This window comes from Ochotona curzoniae, unplaced genomic scaffold (genome assembly GCF_017591425.1).
Source record: "Ochotona curzoniae isolate NIBS_2020 unplaced genomic scaffold, NIBS_Ocur_1.0 contig_2321, whole genome shotgun sequence".
Taxonomy (NCBI): Eukaryota; Metazoa; Chordata; class Mammalia; order Lagomorpha; family Ochotonidae; genus Ochotona; species Ochotona curzoniae.
The window spans coordinates 15,491,045-15,507,112 of NW_024465421.1; the positions used below are offsets into that span (position 1 = coordinate 15,491,045).

General features: G+C 41.1%; 1 protein-coding gene across 2 annotated transcripts in view; it reads right to left on the reverse strand.

Annotated features, from left to right (window-relative positions):
- SMG1 (SMG1 nonsense mediated mRNA decay associated PI3K related kinase) overlaps window positions 1-16,068 on the reverse strand; it is an 85,094-nt gene that overhangs the window by 41,051 nt on the left and 27,975 nt on the right. For both annotated transcript variants that reach the window (XM_040973272.1, XM_040973273.1), the window contains 19 exons: window positions 14,312-14,536; window positions 13,179-13,280; window positions 12,405-12,674; window positions 11,014-11,144; window positions 10,687-10,848; window positions 10,153-10,271; window positions 9,508-9,595; window positions 9,319-9,420; window positions 8,777-8,917; window positions 8,061-8,260; window positions 7,570-7,766; window positions 7,220-7,384; window positions 5,948-6,102; window positions 5,492-5,634; window positions 5,143-5,344; window positions 2,776-2,885; window positions 1,996-2,143; window positions 1,236-1,395; window positions 76-196 (listed from right to left, as the gene is read on the reverse strand). In XM_040973272.1, coding sequence (XP_040829206.1) covers window positions 76-196; window positions 1,236-1,395; window positions 1,996-2,143; window positions 2,776-2,885; window positions 5,143-5,344; window positions 5,492-5,634; window positions 5,948-6,102; window positions 7,220-7,384; window positions 7,570-7,766; window positions 8,061-8,260; window positions 8,777-8,917; window positions 9,319-9,420; window positions 9,508-9,595; window positions 10,153-10,271; window positions 10,687-10,848; window positions 11,014-11,144; window positions 12,405-12,674; window positions 13,179-13,280; window positions 14,312-14,536 — 2,941 coding nt within the window. The remainder of the gene's footprint in view (window positions 1-75; window positions 197-1,235; window positions 1,396-1,995; window positions 2,144-2,775; window positions 2,886-5,142; window positions 5,345-5,491; window positions 5,635-5,947; window positions 6,103-7,219; window positions 7,385-7,569; window positions 7,767-8,060; window positions 8,261-8,776; window positions 8,918-9,318; window positions 9,421-9,507; window positions 9,596-10,152; window positions 10,272-10,686; window positions 10,849-11,013; window positions 11,145-12,404; window positions 12,675-13,178; window positions 13,281-14,311; window positions 14,537-16,068) is intronic.

The window sequence follows — 16,068 nt, forward strand, 5'->3', positions numbered from 1 at the left end:
ATATTCAGCAAACTGTATTCTTCAAATGCATCCTTTTATCTTGATAAAGCTGATTATGTTTTAAAAACTATATACCTTTAATTTTCTCCAACAACTGACTCTGGTACATGGTGTATCTTAATGCCTGCATCCAAGGTCTCACATCATGCTGTTTACAGGAACGCAAAGCTTCGCTGAAGAGTGGAATGAGGCAATCCTGTCAGAGTAAACAAAGGTTACTTAACTGAATACTTAATGTAGAAAATGTGTCTTTTTTGTGTTTGCAGACACACCGGTTCTAAGATGCCAACAGAGAGCAGCTAGTTCAAATCTACCCCAGTCTTACTAAGCTATACCTTTCTACCACACACTCCAAGTGGACCTGGCAAGTACACACTAGAAGAAACTACACTTTGAAAACTCACCTCTTACCACAATTTCTCAATAATCCTACCAAATAGGTCAGTGCATTTTCTAAAAAATAAGCATATGCGTGGGCACTGTCACTGCGGGCTACGTCACCCCTTGAGATGCCCACAGACACTGCAGTGTGTTTGTTCAGGAGGGAACCAGCCCACAGAGACAAATTTTTCTATTGATATTGTCCCTTCTCAGTCACTCTTTTTCATAAATAAATAAATACATTTTATGATAAAATGTACAGAGTTTCCTATGTAAAACATGCTGACACACCCCTCCAACTATGCCCCCAAAAAGAAAAGAAAAAAAATTAGTCATACTTGAGCTAGAGGAATATACCTTAGGTCCTTTCATTTGCCATGCATAATTAAACCAGAATTTCAAGTATCTGTTTTTAACAGCTCATCTAAGTACAACTGCTGCTCTAAAACATTCAAAACACAAGTCCTGTAGTAATGCCTGTTACCACTACAAACAAGACGTTGAAGGGTCTGGTGTGGTAGTCTCGCACCTAAAATCCTCGCCTTGCACATCCAGGATCCCATATGGACACCAGTTCTAATCCTGGAAGCCCCGCATCCCATCCAGCTCCCTGCTTGTGGCCTGGGAAAGCAGTATAGGACGGCCCAAAGCCTTGGGACCCTGCAGCCATATAAGAGACCTGGAGGAAGCTCCTGGCTTCGGATCGGCTCAGCTCCAGCCACTGCAGCTGCTTGGGGGTAAATCAGTAGACCGAAGATCTTCCTATCTGTCTCTTCCCCTCGCTGTATATCTGACTTTCCAATGAAATTCAAATAAATCTTAAACTTGTTGATAAAGAATACACACATACACACCTCTGTTGAAAGTCTGTTTGAAACTGTGTTCTCCAAAGCAGATGAGCAGTACAGTTGTAAAGTACTCAGAACTGGCAAGGACTGAGAAACTGTTAAGGTAGAAAGTCTCAGGGGTCCAACAGCTAGGCGAGATGTCTGCTTCAAGTACTTCACCACATTCCTGAAACAAAATATTTACTGTCAACTCGTGGTGAGATCTCTGTAACCCGTAACCAGAGCAAGCAGAGAAGGGGGGAAGAAACCAAGCAGCAGCTGAGACCTATACTTGCATCCAAAGTCGGGCAGAGTATGAGGAAGCAGGCTGCTCTGCACGAACAAATAATGAGCAAAGGAAGAAATCACTTTTTGGAATTTTTACAATTTGATTAGTTTCAGCTTCAGTATATGCTGGCATTCTCATCTACATACAGTATGACTTCTATGACTAAGATGAAGCTACCAGGACAAGGATTTAAAGATCTAGGAAGTGGAGGCCACTGCGATGGCTCAGCTGGCTAATCCTCCACAGTCAAGCATGAGTACCCCATGCGAGCACTGGCTTATGTCCCAGCTGCGCCATTCTCATACACTGCACAGGAGACCTGGAGGGGGATCCTGACTGGCTCAGCTCCAGCTGTTGCAGCCATCTGGGGAGTGAAGCAGTGCATGGAAGATCTTTCCATCAACTCTCCTCTGTAGATCTAGGCGCCGTCTTGGCCAGGGTGCCTGCCAGCATGTACGAATCAGAGAGGCTGACGTGCACCCTCAGCACTGTACTCACTCAGTTACAGACTGCCACTTCTGATCTTGCTCCACATGGTTTAAAGCCGTTGCCAAACACACAGAACTTCTCAAGAGCTGAACCTCAATGGATTTCTGAAGTTCCCTTGGGTCTGGACTTAGCATGTTGGGAAGCAGTTTCTTCATATCTACATATGTTCAAACAAATTTCATTAAGTCAATTTGTTTTTAATGTATAAAAGCTTTTACTAGTAAATACCTCCTTTCATATTGAAAGTTCAGGCAGCTGAACACTATCATTAAGCATTGCTGATAGCTACATAGAAACTACATAAAATTATGCCTGACTTACAAAATCCACTTGATTTTAAAAATCAATTAAAAGCAAAAATTAGCAAGTCAATCTGCTACTTTGAGTAGTAAATCTAGAACTACATCAGCAAATATCACTGATTCCACCACATCGATGTTAACAGAATACTTACAATACTAACCGTAACATGTTCTACAAAGTATTGTGATAAAGAACTTAATTATCTATATTAAGATGAAAACGTTTTAAGTATTAATTTGTACTTTTTCAGACAAAATGTTGAGATAAATCTCAAAGCAGTAATACAGTCCTTTTTCGTGTACTTCAATTTAGCTAACCATTTCTCAATGTCAAAACAAATGTACATGGAACAGTCCTCAAGTTACTTACTGTTCCACAAGAGACTCCACCCCCAACTGTACAAAAATTTTGATTTTTCAATAAAGCACACAAAAGAACTTGGGAGCAAGTTACCCTTAAGAGTAAATTTTATATTTCCTTAAATACCTATTTTCTCTTTTGTTCCTCCAGCAAGCAGATTGATATTTTCTCCTGGTAACAACTCTAGCTGTTCAGTACATTCCATAAATTCTCCAGATTCAAAACTGCTCAGTGATCTGTAATTAAAACGTGGTCAGTTTATACTACAACTTATCCAGCCTGCAGAACCAAACACAGAACAACTTTTAGACAAACAGCACAACCATACAGCATTCCGAAGAAATTCGTGCCGGGGCAGGACACCATGTTTACGTTTATTCTGAAGAAGTGACTGCCACCTTACCTAGAGCTTAATGGGAAAAGTAGAAAAGTCCCAGCTGGGGGAGCTCAGCGGAGCTCATGCACCCACACTCAACTTGCCCATCGTGTGCTGCAGCACGCTCCCCTCAGTGAGCCCAGCTCACCGACTGCACACCTTTGGAGCACATCTTCAACGCCTCTCAGCTGCCCAGCTCACTCCTCACCCGAGACCCCAGGAGACCCCATCACCACCTTGTATCTCAGCCCTCCTCTTTGCCACTCTGCTGCACGGAGCATATTTCCTGCTTCAGAGATCTCCTTCCCACCTCACTCTGACAGATGATGAGTCTCAATGCCAGAACGAGGCCCTATCCTCACACTCATAACTGCAGCTTTCAGACCCCTCCTCCTGCCCCCGTCTCCGCAGCAGCTGTTCTCCAGGCAAGCGGACAGCAGCACTCCAGCGTTTCCTCTACGTGCACGTGTCCTTCACACGGTCACTTTCCCTGTAACGGAGCACCTACTTACTCTGTACTTCTACACACCTGAGTCAATGCAATCACCAGCTGCTCAGATGAGCCATGATGACTCAGCACAAGGAACCTGCTCAAGTCCAGTGAGTTACACAAGCTTTCTCTCTGCCGGGAGGGGCCAAGGCTCCAGTCCAGTGGCAGGTTCCTCATGCACACCCCATGTTCTGTGAACTCTGCACATTCCACTACAGCCTCCCAGAAGGTCGCAATGGCTTTACTATCCTCTACACACCTCATAGGCTCTAGCTGTACCCTCCTTCACTGCCTTCCTTAAGGCACAGCAAAGGGGAGGTCCTTCCAGCAACAGCTTCTAATGGCCTGAAACACTTAGGTTTCCCCAATATTTAGATAAGCAGATAATATTTTTCTATAGCACAGCTTCCCTTTCCTGACTTCAAAAAAACTGAGTGGATAATTTACCACTATCTTTTCACTTACAAATGTCTCCACACAGTGTAATTTAACCAGGCTTCTACATTTACAGCACACTCACTCCTCCTCTGTAGCCCCTGGAGTACCTACCGAGACTGGCTAGTCCCTGCAGCATATGCTACCTGTAAATGACATCCTTCCTGAACATTCTGTGTTTTCGTCAATAGTCCCTGTCTCCTATCCCTTCACAAAAACGCTAAAACAAATTCTGATTGCACCTCTCTGGCCTGTACACTCACTACTCTTAGACCCTCCTCTGGTCTGCTGACTAGTAGACCAATATGAAAAGTGAACACAAGGCCCGGCGGCGTGGCCTAGCGGCTAAAGTCCTCGCCTTGAAAGCGCCGGGATCCCATATGGACGCCGGTTCTAATCCCGGCAATCCCACTTCCCATCCAGCTCCCTGCTTGTGGCCAAGGAAAGCAGTCAAGGACGGCTCAAAGCCTTGGGACCCTGCACCTGTGTGGGAGACCCGGAGGAGGTTCCTGGCTCCTGGCTTCAGATCGACACAGCATTGGCCCTTGCAGTCACTTGGGGAGTCAATCATCAACACTAACAATTTCAAAATCTCTGAGCTCGAAATTCAATAGTTTGGTTTGGGTTTCTTTGAAGATTTACTCATTCATTTGAAATGCAGTTACAAACAGAGGGAGAAACAAAGATGGATCTTCCATTTACTGGCTCACCCCTACCTAAATGGCTACATAGGCCAGAGCTGCGCCAGTCCAAAGCCAGGAGCTTCTGGGTCTCCGACACGGTGCAAGGAATTGGCCGTTCTTCACTGCGTTCCCAGGCAGATCTGTGGGGACTGCATCAGACGTGAAACAGCCTCCAACCAGCACAGTGTTGGCGCACCGACTGCTGCTTTACCCACTATACCACAGCGGAGGCCCCTTCAAAACCACTCTTATCTGGTTTCAGAACAGTAAGTTCTGAGACGCGGTATCACGTGGCTGCTAGGACTCTGTCCTCCCCTGCATGAATGCCTTCTCCTCCATTGGCTTTGTACTGCATTTATTCAGAATGGATACAAAACCATCCTGCATTAGTAGATATCACAAATTTTAGTATCTTTCCGCCATATACACTTTATATATGCATAAAATAAATAAGATTATTTCAGCTGTAGTAAGCATCATAATCTATAAGTGACAAAAGAAATCCTTACTTTATATAGTTGAAGTCAGCCTTGAGATTAAGAGAAGTACTGCTGGTGCTCTTCTTCAGATCATGGATCGCGTTCTGCCACTCCTGCACAGCAGCCCAATCCGCAATTGAAATGTAACACTCACATGCTTTATTTCCTAAATAATTTATAACCTCTGGGGAAGAGTCAGCTGGTTTGGACAGCACAGTTTTTCTTGAATCACCTAAGCAAAAAATAAACAAGAAAATAATAATAAGAGTTGAAGCAATTACCAACATTCCAAAGAGCAGAGAAAGGCCCACAGTAAGGTCATCAATACAAAAGAACGGACTCAGACTTCGGCTGCTTGACCCAATCACTGAGTGCTTACCATTCTGAGCGTGCTTAGGGCTGGCACTGTTGCGCCCAGCATTGGCCAACGTGAGAACAGACTTGTCAAAGCTGGAGATGCAACAATCAACCCCTGTCATAGCACATAGATGCTCCTGGTACTCTACCGAGGCCTTTTCAAATCTGAAATGTAAATTAAAGCAGCCTCATTTTAAAAACACAGTAACAGTAAAAGCCCACCATATGCAATAAGCTAAGACAGTGAGTTCACTACCCTATAAGAAATGAGAATGAAACAGGGACAAATCAGATCTCTTCCTCATAGCTCATGAAAACTAATTCAAAGGGACATGGCCAGGGGATGAGGGGCTGCAGGGGCTAAGGTACTGCAAATACTGCTTAGGCCTCCCACATCCCACTTCAGAGTACATGAGCTTGAGTACAGCTCTACTGAACAGACTGGCAATTTCCAACCTGGAAGGTGCCCTCAACTCACCTGCCTTCAGCCTGCTGCGCCACTGAGTTAATCCAGAGAAGATTCTTCCCAATGACAGAAGATGACCAGACAGCAATTCCTTGTATAGCTTCAGGGCAATGCAGTTCACACAGTGCTTCTACCACCATCATGATGGTCACTTCTAAGTCATTCCCCTGGAAGCAATATTTAGAAAAAGTAATCACAGAAGTTGGTATAACTAAATCTCATATCCTTATTAAATGTATACCTACTAGTCACAGTTGTAAGCCTATTTAAAGCCACACGTATTTAATCACCACTTTCACATTACTAAGCTTGGAATTCTTAAACATCAATTAACAAAGGATTAAGTTTTTTTTTTGTTAGTATTACCTGTTGGCATTAACTCAATTAGCCAACTCTTTGCTGTGTTTTTGATCTACTCATTTATCATGAACACATTTTATAAGCCAGAAATTACTCCAGCATTTTCCCATACATTATAAAACTTATTTTTCCTACAGACAAATGTCTTGAAATTACCTTTCAAGTTCCAACCCTCACGTATAAGAAACAAGCATTTTCAGTATATTCTATGCAAAGTGTTAGAACTAGGCAGGAAGGTTAGGAAGAGACAGGTGAATTGGAAGATTTTTTTAATAATTTAATTTTAATCACTTCTTACAATACAGGATGCCCTCTTTCCTATCATACACTTGATTTTCATATTTTCTCTCTCTCTCTCTCGGACCAGGAAGAAGGAAATGACATTATAGCCATGAGGAAGTTAAACTCCATGTCGAAGTGTAGAAGTGCCATGGAACTCCCAGAAAACCTCACACATATCAAATCCCACTGACTCCACCTTACTTGTATATGCAACCAAGGCACCAACTCCATCCCATACAGGGGAGCCTACCACAGGGCAGTGCCCGTTTCGACTTCTGCTTTGTTAGCCTTTGGCCTTTCTCAGTCTTGCCCTCTGGCTTCCTGCCCTCTCCCCTCCTCCAAGGCAACTCTCTGGCTCACTCATGATGGCTATCTCCATAGGGGGTTTGCCCACACTCTTAGAAGTGCATCTTCACTCCCTCACTTTTAAAGAAATCTTGCTCTCACTTAAATTTTTTCCTCTGTCAGGGCAAAAATTTGAAATAAAAGTTGATATACATACTCCCATAAAATATTAGAAACCATAGACGCAAGACTTTGATAATTATTGCTTTTTTAAAAATACTGAAGTTTTACAAACAAACTTATCCATACATCAAATCTAAGAAATTAGATGTAAATGCTTCTGGTGAACAGATTTACCTGAGACACACTGTTGGTCTTCATTTCAGTGAGCAAGTCAAAGCCATGCCTTACGGTCACTGCTGGCTGGCCTGCCAACAATCCGACCCTCATGATGGAGAGTCGGATCCGAGTCAGCCAGTCTTGGCAAGTTTGGCGATTGGTATAGAAGAAAGTCCTAATGACCTTTAGGAGGGAGGGGGCAAAACAAAAAAAGAGACTTATGACTGTTTCAAATTACAGTACAGATGTGTCCAACACATGTCAAGCAAACACACACATGCACATCCACAGTAACTTTGGGCCTGCACCTACTGTCAGGCTTCACCATGTAACTACTGCACCATCAACACGACCCTGCGGACACCAACCTTCGGGGGTGATGTCAGTGCATTAGCACAGCCCTCATACGCGTTATACATTAATTTCTCCAGGTTTTCCAGATACTGCAGAAGGAGAACAAGCCTAAGCTGGTTACTGCTGTGCCCTTCATCATTGTCTGCAGTTGTCCACTGACTAACATCTTGATCGGGGTTTAAGGTGTGAGCTGCAAGACTTCTAATGATACCTGAAAACAAAGACATTTTCAATTAAAGCTTATGTTTATCAAATATCCCAAATATCCATTAATTAAAAACAATCCTAAAATGGCAGTGTTTCTTCCACACAAATACTCTTAAGTTTTTAAATATAAAAACAGATGACCAGGTTGCAAATATCACTGCTCAATGAAAGCTTCCCAATAAAGCATTAACATTAAAAATCTGCTTTAACAATCTGCTTTAACATTATTTTGGAGTTAGTAAAGCTTTGAGGGTTATCTGCATGACCAGGTTGGAAAAAAGCAGCAAAAGCTGGTTACCTTCGATGGTCTGGAAGGTGTCCTGAGCCCTGCCCAGTGGGGTTCTCAACTTGGAGAGGACAGTGAACTGGGCTGCTTCCCAGATAGCCCACTGCCAGAGGACAGCATCTGTCTTCAGGAGATTGCGGGGGATGGTGGACTGGTCACGCTTATCAAGTCTCTGGCAGCTATAGAACAATCTTTCTAACCAGTTGTCCTTCCTGGGGAAAAGTAGTTTCATATTTAACACATAGTGACAATTTCATTTAACAATCAAAAAGGAACAAAACACAGAGGGAATGGAGAAGCAGGACAGACTATACTTTTTCTATCCTGTAACAGATAAAATCTCATTTTTCATTCTGTTACAGGATGGAACGCACGTGAATGGATCACTGGTGTAAATGGCTTGTGACACCCGCTGGCTGCACTGAGCTCACGCACTGCAGCTAAGCACCTCCAGAGGCCGGCAGGCCAGGTCGCCAGCCCAGGAAGGCTAACACCACATCACTTACCCGGGAACCACCTCTGCTCACTCGCAAAGCCCACTCGTGTACGTTAGCTTCAAAGGAAGCTCTGCTAATGAATACTAGAATAACTCACTGGAGAACTTAGTTTCTTATTCTACTACCCTGGACACCTGTTTTCTCCTCAAACCTTGAGGGAAGTTCAATGGAGTCTTTAAAATTACTTCCACTAGGTATAATAAAGGGAAAAAAGTAAAAAGAAAATCTTACCCTGTTCTGTGAGAGTTCCCATACAAAATAAAACTAATGACATCTGAGAAATCCTGTGGGTGGAATGTATTACTTGGCGCTTTACTCATGTGACTTCTCAATGCTAAAGAAATTTCTTGAATTTCTGTGTGATTATTATTGCTGTAGATAGAAAACAGTCTTTGTTATGCAAAAGAATTAGTTAAGAGATGAGCAAACCCCGTAAATGAATCATTTCCTTGCTAACTAAATTGGAAAGAATTACAACTTCCTACTCTTAGGCAAAGCTCTGAAATGTAATGAAAAACAGTAAGAATAAAAAGATTGCAGTTCAGTTTCCAAGCATTTGAACGACTAAGAAACACACTTCTGACACATATGAATTATTCAAAGTGTAAAAGTATTAGCCTACATCTGCAAATTTGATCTTTTAACACTTGTTCAGTCGCTAAGAAGTATCAAAGACGACATGAAATGAATGCACTGAACAGGTCATTTATCCTTCCCCCAAGGTACACGACTATCAGACTGTAAAACTATAATGCCCCCAAGCGAGGTCATACCTCAGAACAATATCTAAAGGAATTGACTTCAGCAGTTTTCCAAATGCTTGTCGAATACGAGTTCCACTGTGGACAAGCTGGACTCGGCAGACATCCACACACCTAAGAGGAAATGAAAGAAACACACCAAGTGTGGCAGCATTTTAACATCATTGGCTCTAGAGTCAAAAGAGGAGTCACAGCACCCACCTCTGCAACAGGTCATCTGGTAAGGACGAGGACAGAGCGTGCAGACTGCTGCAGGCTTGCAGACAGATATTCACGTCTTCAACAAGAGCTGGGAACACAAGACATTTACTCTCAGCGCGCCAAAATAGAGGACACTTTGTCCTAACTTTCTGAACCCAACCACTGATTCAACGGTGAGCATTTACTCTGCATTACTCTGCCTATTCCTGCCTGGAGTCCTCATTGGCAGAAACATTTAAGGATTACGCGTCTTCAGCCAATAGAAGAGCTCAAGTGACTATTTCCCTCCCACTGCCAAAGATTCCTTCTCAAAGGCTGATAAACAAAATTTTAAAAATAGGAAAGGGTTCAGCAGTTAGGATGACTGATGGAACACCTATACCCCATATCCGAGTGCCTGGGTCTGAATAGCAGACCCATCTGATGATTCTCCCTTCCTACCAGTTCACACCCCCGAAGGCAGTGGAATGGCTCAAGAGGTTAGGCCAGGTCCCTACCACCCAAGTGAGAGACTTCGACAGTTCTGTGTGTGGCCCAGGCCCAGCCCAACTATTGTGAGCATTTCAGAAGTGGACCAGTGATTAAGAGCTGTTCATGTCTCTGTGGCTTCCTAATTTAAAAAACAAAACAAAAAAACAGTCTTACTGTTGGCTAAAAGGCCTTTGCAAAATTTATGAAAAGATGGAAGAGAGAATAATGGTGCATATGTTTCAGACTTCTTCATTAGAACAGCCACTTCCAAAGCCCAAGTCATTAACAGTTTCCTGAAACACAGAATGGAGTTGACTTTATACGCAAAATTTAAAAAAAAATAAAATAAAAAGAAACAGAAAAAAAATCTAATCTTATATTGATTTATTTTGGTTTTGTTAACATCTCAAGCAATAAGAAGCAAACATTGAAATTTGCATACCTTTCAAAAAAAAACACTAGTAACAAACTAACAAAATATTTAAGATCTCTATAGACACACTGTGTTATGAAACATCAAAGGGTGGGATTTTGCATTCAACTTTTTTGGGAAAGAACAAGAACAGCTACATAAATAATAAAACCCAACTAGTATTTACAATAAAGAATTGTTATATTTCACCCCTAATCCACATTCCTTTTTGTTACACTCAAAAGGCAAATCAATAAATACAGGATCACTTAACATAACAAAATCGTTTTGGTTACCTTGTGTCCTGGTTAAGGTTGTCCTTCTTAAGCAAGATCCCCAAAAGATTTAATATAATGGAGAAATGTTTCTTTGTAGCTGTAGTTACAGTACTAATCACAGCTCCATCAAACAAGGAAGGAGATGAAGAACTAAGACTACTAGATATAAAGTGATCATGCCTGAAAGAGAAAGGGTGGGTCAAACTTCGCTAGGGAGCAGCCCAAAACCAGCTCACACACTCAAAAACCTACACTGTAAAGAGCTCTTTCTCCTCTCCCTTCCTCTTTAAAAAATAAAATGTTTTCATTTTCTCCCCCTCCAAAAGAATGTGTACAATACAGTACCTGGTACAGTGAGAATACAATGTGTAGAGCACAGCATACTGAATGGCAGGGAAGTGAACAGCTAGGTCACCATGCACAATCATCAGATTCTTACTCAGAAGCGCAAAGACAGTTGGAGACAGCGCCCACATCTGATGATGTACAAAAGAAAATTACAAGAGTAGAAATAAAATAAGTATTCAGACTTCTTCAAATTTAAAATTACATACTTAAATTTGGAAATGATCTAACACTAAACACTCAAACCTGGGGTCTTTGGCAAACTTTTTCTAATGACAGACGGTAATTATCTTAAGCTTGTGAGACATACAGCACTTCTAGTTAATAAGGCAAGTCTTCCACCCTGCAACTACAATGAGAAAACAACCTCAAACAAAACGAAGGAATACAGTAGCTGTGTTCCATTAACACTCTGTGCACAAATTTAGCTGCCAGGGTGGTAATAATCTGATAATCCTGTGAGTATATCAAAACTGTGACTCCTGGGCCATGGCTTGCTATTCGCTGGCCTGACATTTTCGTACTTGTCAGTATACTGGATGGCATTTCCTAATTTTCCTATCTACTGCAAATGTCAGGATACTGTGTCCAGTGAGCAACAACAACAAAAAGGCACACCCTGCCAGCTTTGTCCATCTTTCCTACTGCAAACACACGCCCTTCCACATCACTGTCCTATCTCCATCCCATCCTACTTCTAGAGTCTAGAGCATAAAATTTCTTAAATCTTTATGGAATGTAAATTCATCAACACCAAATTTTAGTATATAAGGAAGGAAAGTTTACTTCAGCTTTCAAGCAGTCAACAAGCAAAGGAGCCTAACACAGGTAAGCGAGTCAAGCACTATTGAAGGCCAAGAAACAAACATCAAACGTTACTTTACCCTCCTCTCTCACACATTCTATTAAAATTGTTTCCCAATCTTGTAAGGTCCAATAAAAGAGCAATATTTCTAGCAGTCATTTCTATACCCCCTCCCAACAACAACAACAAACCCCTTTGTTCTTTTCTTAAAACAATGTATGAATGTTCTTACAAGAAGTAGCCAGTCAAAATCTAAAACCACATATAAACACAAACTTTGGTGGGAAGAAGATAGGTACCAGCGAAGAAAGAAAAGAAGAAACAGCGTAAGTACCTTACATATTTGAACTGTGAAGAATGTTGACAATTTTTTAAAATACTAAAGTAAATAAAAATTTCTAAAAGATACTCCCTAGAGAAAAAAAAAATTTAAGAGCTCTGACCAAACAAAAACAGAAAGACTAGATATAATGACAGTGTTTATCCCTGCTTGCTATACAATCTCCATCACTGACACAGTAATTCTGCAGACACACTGACATGACAATAAATGTAACACACCAACGTGCAGTAAGAAACAGCTTACCCCAATTAGCGAGTTCTTGGCATTTCCAATTGTAGTCAGAGCACTAAGGTCAAATATAACTACAAATTTTGCATTGTCTACATTGAATACATGATTCTTAAAAGCTTCATGTTTTATTTCAGAGCAGGCATCAGGAAGCTGCAGACTGTGTAGCAGGTTATTCAGGGCACAAGTCATTTCTCCCAAGATTAACTTGTAGGCAGTCTCCAGAACAGGAATATTCTTCAAGCTCAGCACTGCTTGATAGACAGCATGGGCTACAGCAACAACCTGAGGAAAAAAGCAAATTCAGAAGTTTGGAAAGCCAGCCTTTTTTAAAACCTTGAGAGCAGGGTCCAATGCTGTTGCACAGCACTTAGGCTGCCATCCCATATGTGCACCAATTTGAGTCCCAGCTACTCAATTTCCTATCTACCTCCCTGATAATGTGTCTGAGAAATCAACGAAAGATACCCGAGTCCTTAGATCCCTGCCACCCATGTGAGAGATGCAGAGAGAGTTCCAGGCTCCTGGCTTCAGACTTGCACAGCGCTCTCACATTCTCTCCTGTCCTGCTTTACAGCTATGCCTTGGAGACATATGTAAATGTAAGTTGAAGACTGATATTTCAACATTCACCTAGTGAATATAGTAGATTTTATTGGGTGCTTAATAAGCTTGTAAATTTTATTTACAACATATACAGTAGGTCAGAGTACCTTTATTTAAAAAACAAAAATCAAAAACCTGTTGTTCCTTTAAGAAAATTCAAGTCATTAAAAATATATTGCTTACCTCTTTTTCTTTATGATAACGCAAAAATAGTAGTTTAGATGATGGCACAAAGAGTTTTTCTACAAATGATGATGGCAGTTTTGTATTTATCTGTTCCACAATCTAAAAGAAAAAAAAATGAGCTGATCAAGTCCCCCACAAACAGGAGGGACATTAAATGCCTATTGCTGAGTAAAAAGAAGGCCACCTACAACCAGACTGCAACAGCACGAGTCCAGAAAGGCAAAACTCTGAAGACAATAGAGCTCAGGGATTGCCAGGGGACTATGCAGTAAGGTAAGCACTGAAAACAAATGGTTTTTAGGGAAATCAGAGTATCCTATGAGATACAGTAATGGCAGACACACTTGATTAATCGGTCATCAAAACCCACAGAATATACAATACTCCGTGAACTATAAAGAGAGCAGTCAGTTGAGCTCACAATATTGCATCATCTTGTCACCCGCGGACCAGGTAACGTGCTGGGAAGGAGGGAGAGAAGCAGGTACGGGAACTCATTTTCTGTAAAGCTAAAAGCTGTTTCAATTGAATTAATTTAGAAAAAAATATATCTAATCTGTGTCTTAAGACCTCAGCATTGTGATATGTTTAGACACCTAAATGGGATCCATGTTCCTTATACTTGCACATGAGCATTTTATTGCACTGGCAAAGGAGATGTAAATTTGGCAGAAACTCTCAGAAAGCAGAATTTGCTTCAATTCATCCAGCTGAGGATGAGAGGCTGCAAGGAGGAGGCAGAGTTAGCAAAACCAGAGGGAACCCTGTGCTTCCAGTTAGAGTTCAGCATGAAGGATCCCAGGATTCATTACTCTTCTTTTTATGTTCTTCATAATGTCCATAATAAAAGGGGCGGGGGGAGGACAAAACAGGGTCTTCCAAGATAATTATAAAGAACCTTCTGTTGAATATTTATCAGCAGCAAAAAAAAAAAATGTATCTTAGGTGAAAGTTCTGTTGAAAAACAGGTAATGCTATACTCAAACACTAAAAGCAAACAGATACTAAAAGTGATTAATGCACGCCCTCGAAAAAAAGGCAAAACTCCTTCTTTCTTCTACATATCTTACATGTGAGGCCCTTGGATGAATCAAAGCATTAGAAAGCAACAAAAAGAACAATCCACATACCAATGTGAGTAAATTCAAGACTGAGATGACATAATCGGTACCACAAGTCTGGCAGTTCTCCAGCTGGTCTAATCCATATGTAATGACCATGTCACAATGTATAGTCATGCTAGGATCCAAGCTGCCGAGCAAAACACCAACACACTCATTAGCAGCTGTCAACACAGCCTCAGAAAAAAACACTTGGTTTGCAGCCGTCACACATCTCATTACTCTGTACAGAACCTGCAAATGGGGAAAACAAGGAGCTTTTTAAAAAAATTCACATGCTTCCACAGAATGATCACATTTTCTATTTAATGCAGTTTCAACTGAAAATTGACTGCCTTCTCAGCAGTCTTAACATTGCAGTGCTGACAGGCTGAGCAGCACTGAGGGAACCCTTAGTACAGGCCAAAAATGACCAACAAAACATCCCAAAGTACTACTGAGATGGGTCACGGAATCTGCCTTCTCTACCTCCCTTATCCACACTTCCTCTCTCCCCAGGGCCACTCAATGGCTGAAGCTCAGAATCTCCACAATCACAGAATACATCGGAACCAAGGACAGTAAGGGCGTTAGCAGCATGGGAATGACCTGCCAACCCTGACTACTTCACCAGCTCTTGGGCTTCTGCAAATGAGTCTTCAAACCTAAATATTCAAGTCTCCTGAAGCTTACTGGATTACACGTCCTGATCATCTCTTCTGAAAGTTTTCTCATGCTTATCAAATGAGATCTCATAAAAGAAAACTCACCCTTCCCAACATTTAAAAAATTCCAGTGAACTACAATATTTATGCATCTAAACTATTGCTGAAAAGTATTTTTGTATTATTCAACAACCACTTCACACGGGATTTTAACTTATACGCTGATTTTTAAAATCAATTACAAAGGCAAAAGAGCTTCACAAAATAATTTTAATGTGCAACAATTCCAAAAAATAACTTTATGTTTAAGATCTAGGCTGTTTCAACTTCAACAATCTTCAATAAACTTCCATTTTAAACAGTAAAAATATAAAGATATTAAACCATTTTGATCAGATTTAAAATACAAATAGGCTGCTTTTAACCATCTCTAATTTTTGTGCAAATACAGTAAGAATTACACATTTCATATCCTATTTTGGCAATGTGTTCAATTCAATGGGAATTTTCCTAACAGTGCTTTATCACTCAGATTAACTCTTCCATGGCTGTAGCCCAAGGCTCGAGGTCTAAGATCCATGTGTGTCACGCAGAACTACACACTAGACTGAGTCCAGCACCATGAATATTCAGGATAATAAAGTGCAGGGCCATTTAACTAGCTCTTACAAGTCACCTCAGATTAAGTTATGTTTTAAATAAAATATCTTTATATCCTTTGCCACATTATGAAAATTTATAAAGATACACAAATTTCACATGGGATTTGTGTTCTGTCACACTCACAGAACATTACATTAGGGGGCCTTTATCTATGCTGTTGTTTTTAATGTTGAAAAACCAAAAGGAGACAACAATTTGCCAGCAAAAGTGTATATATTTTTAACTACACAATTTAAAAAATAATTTTAAAAAATAAAACAAATGGATTGATACAGAGAAAAGTTCACACTCATTTCAATCGCCGAGACCTCTCGTGCCTGGGGCTGCGGGATGAAAGGAGAGGCTGGACCCTGGCAGGGTTCCCTACTCTGCTAGCTGTTCAAGCAGCCAGATGCATACATATGCATGCTAAATAAGTGAGAGGCTAACTAACATAACTCACAAGTAAGTAGAGCATTT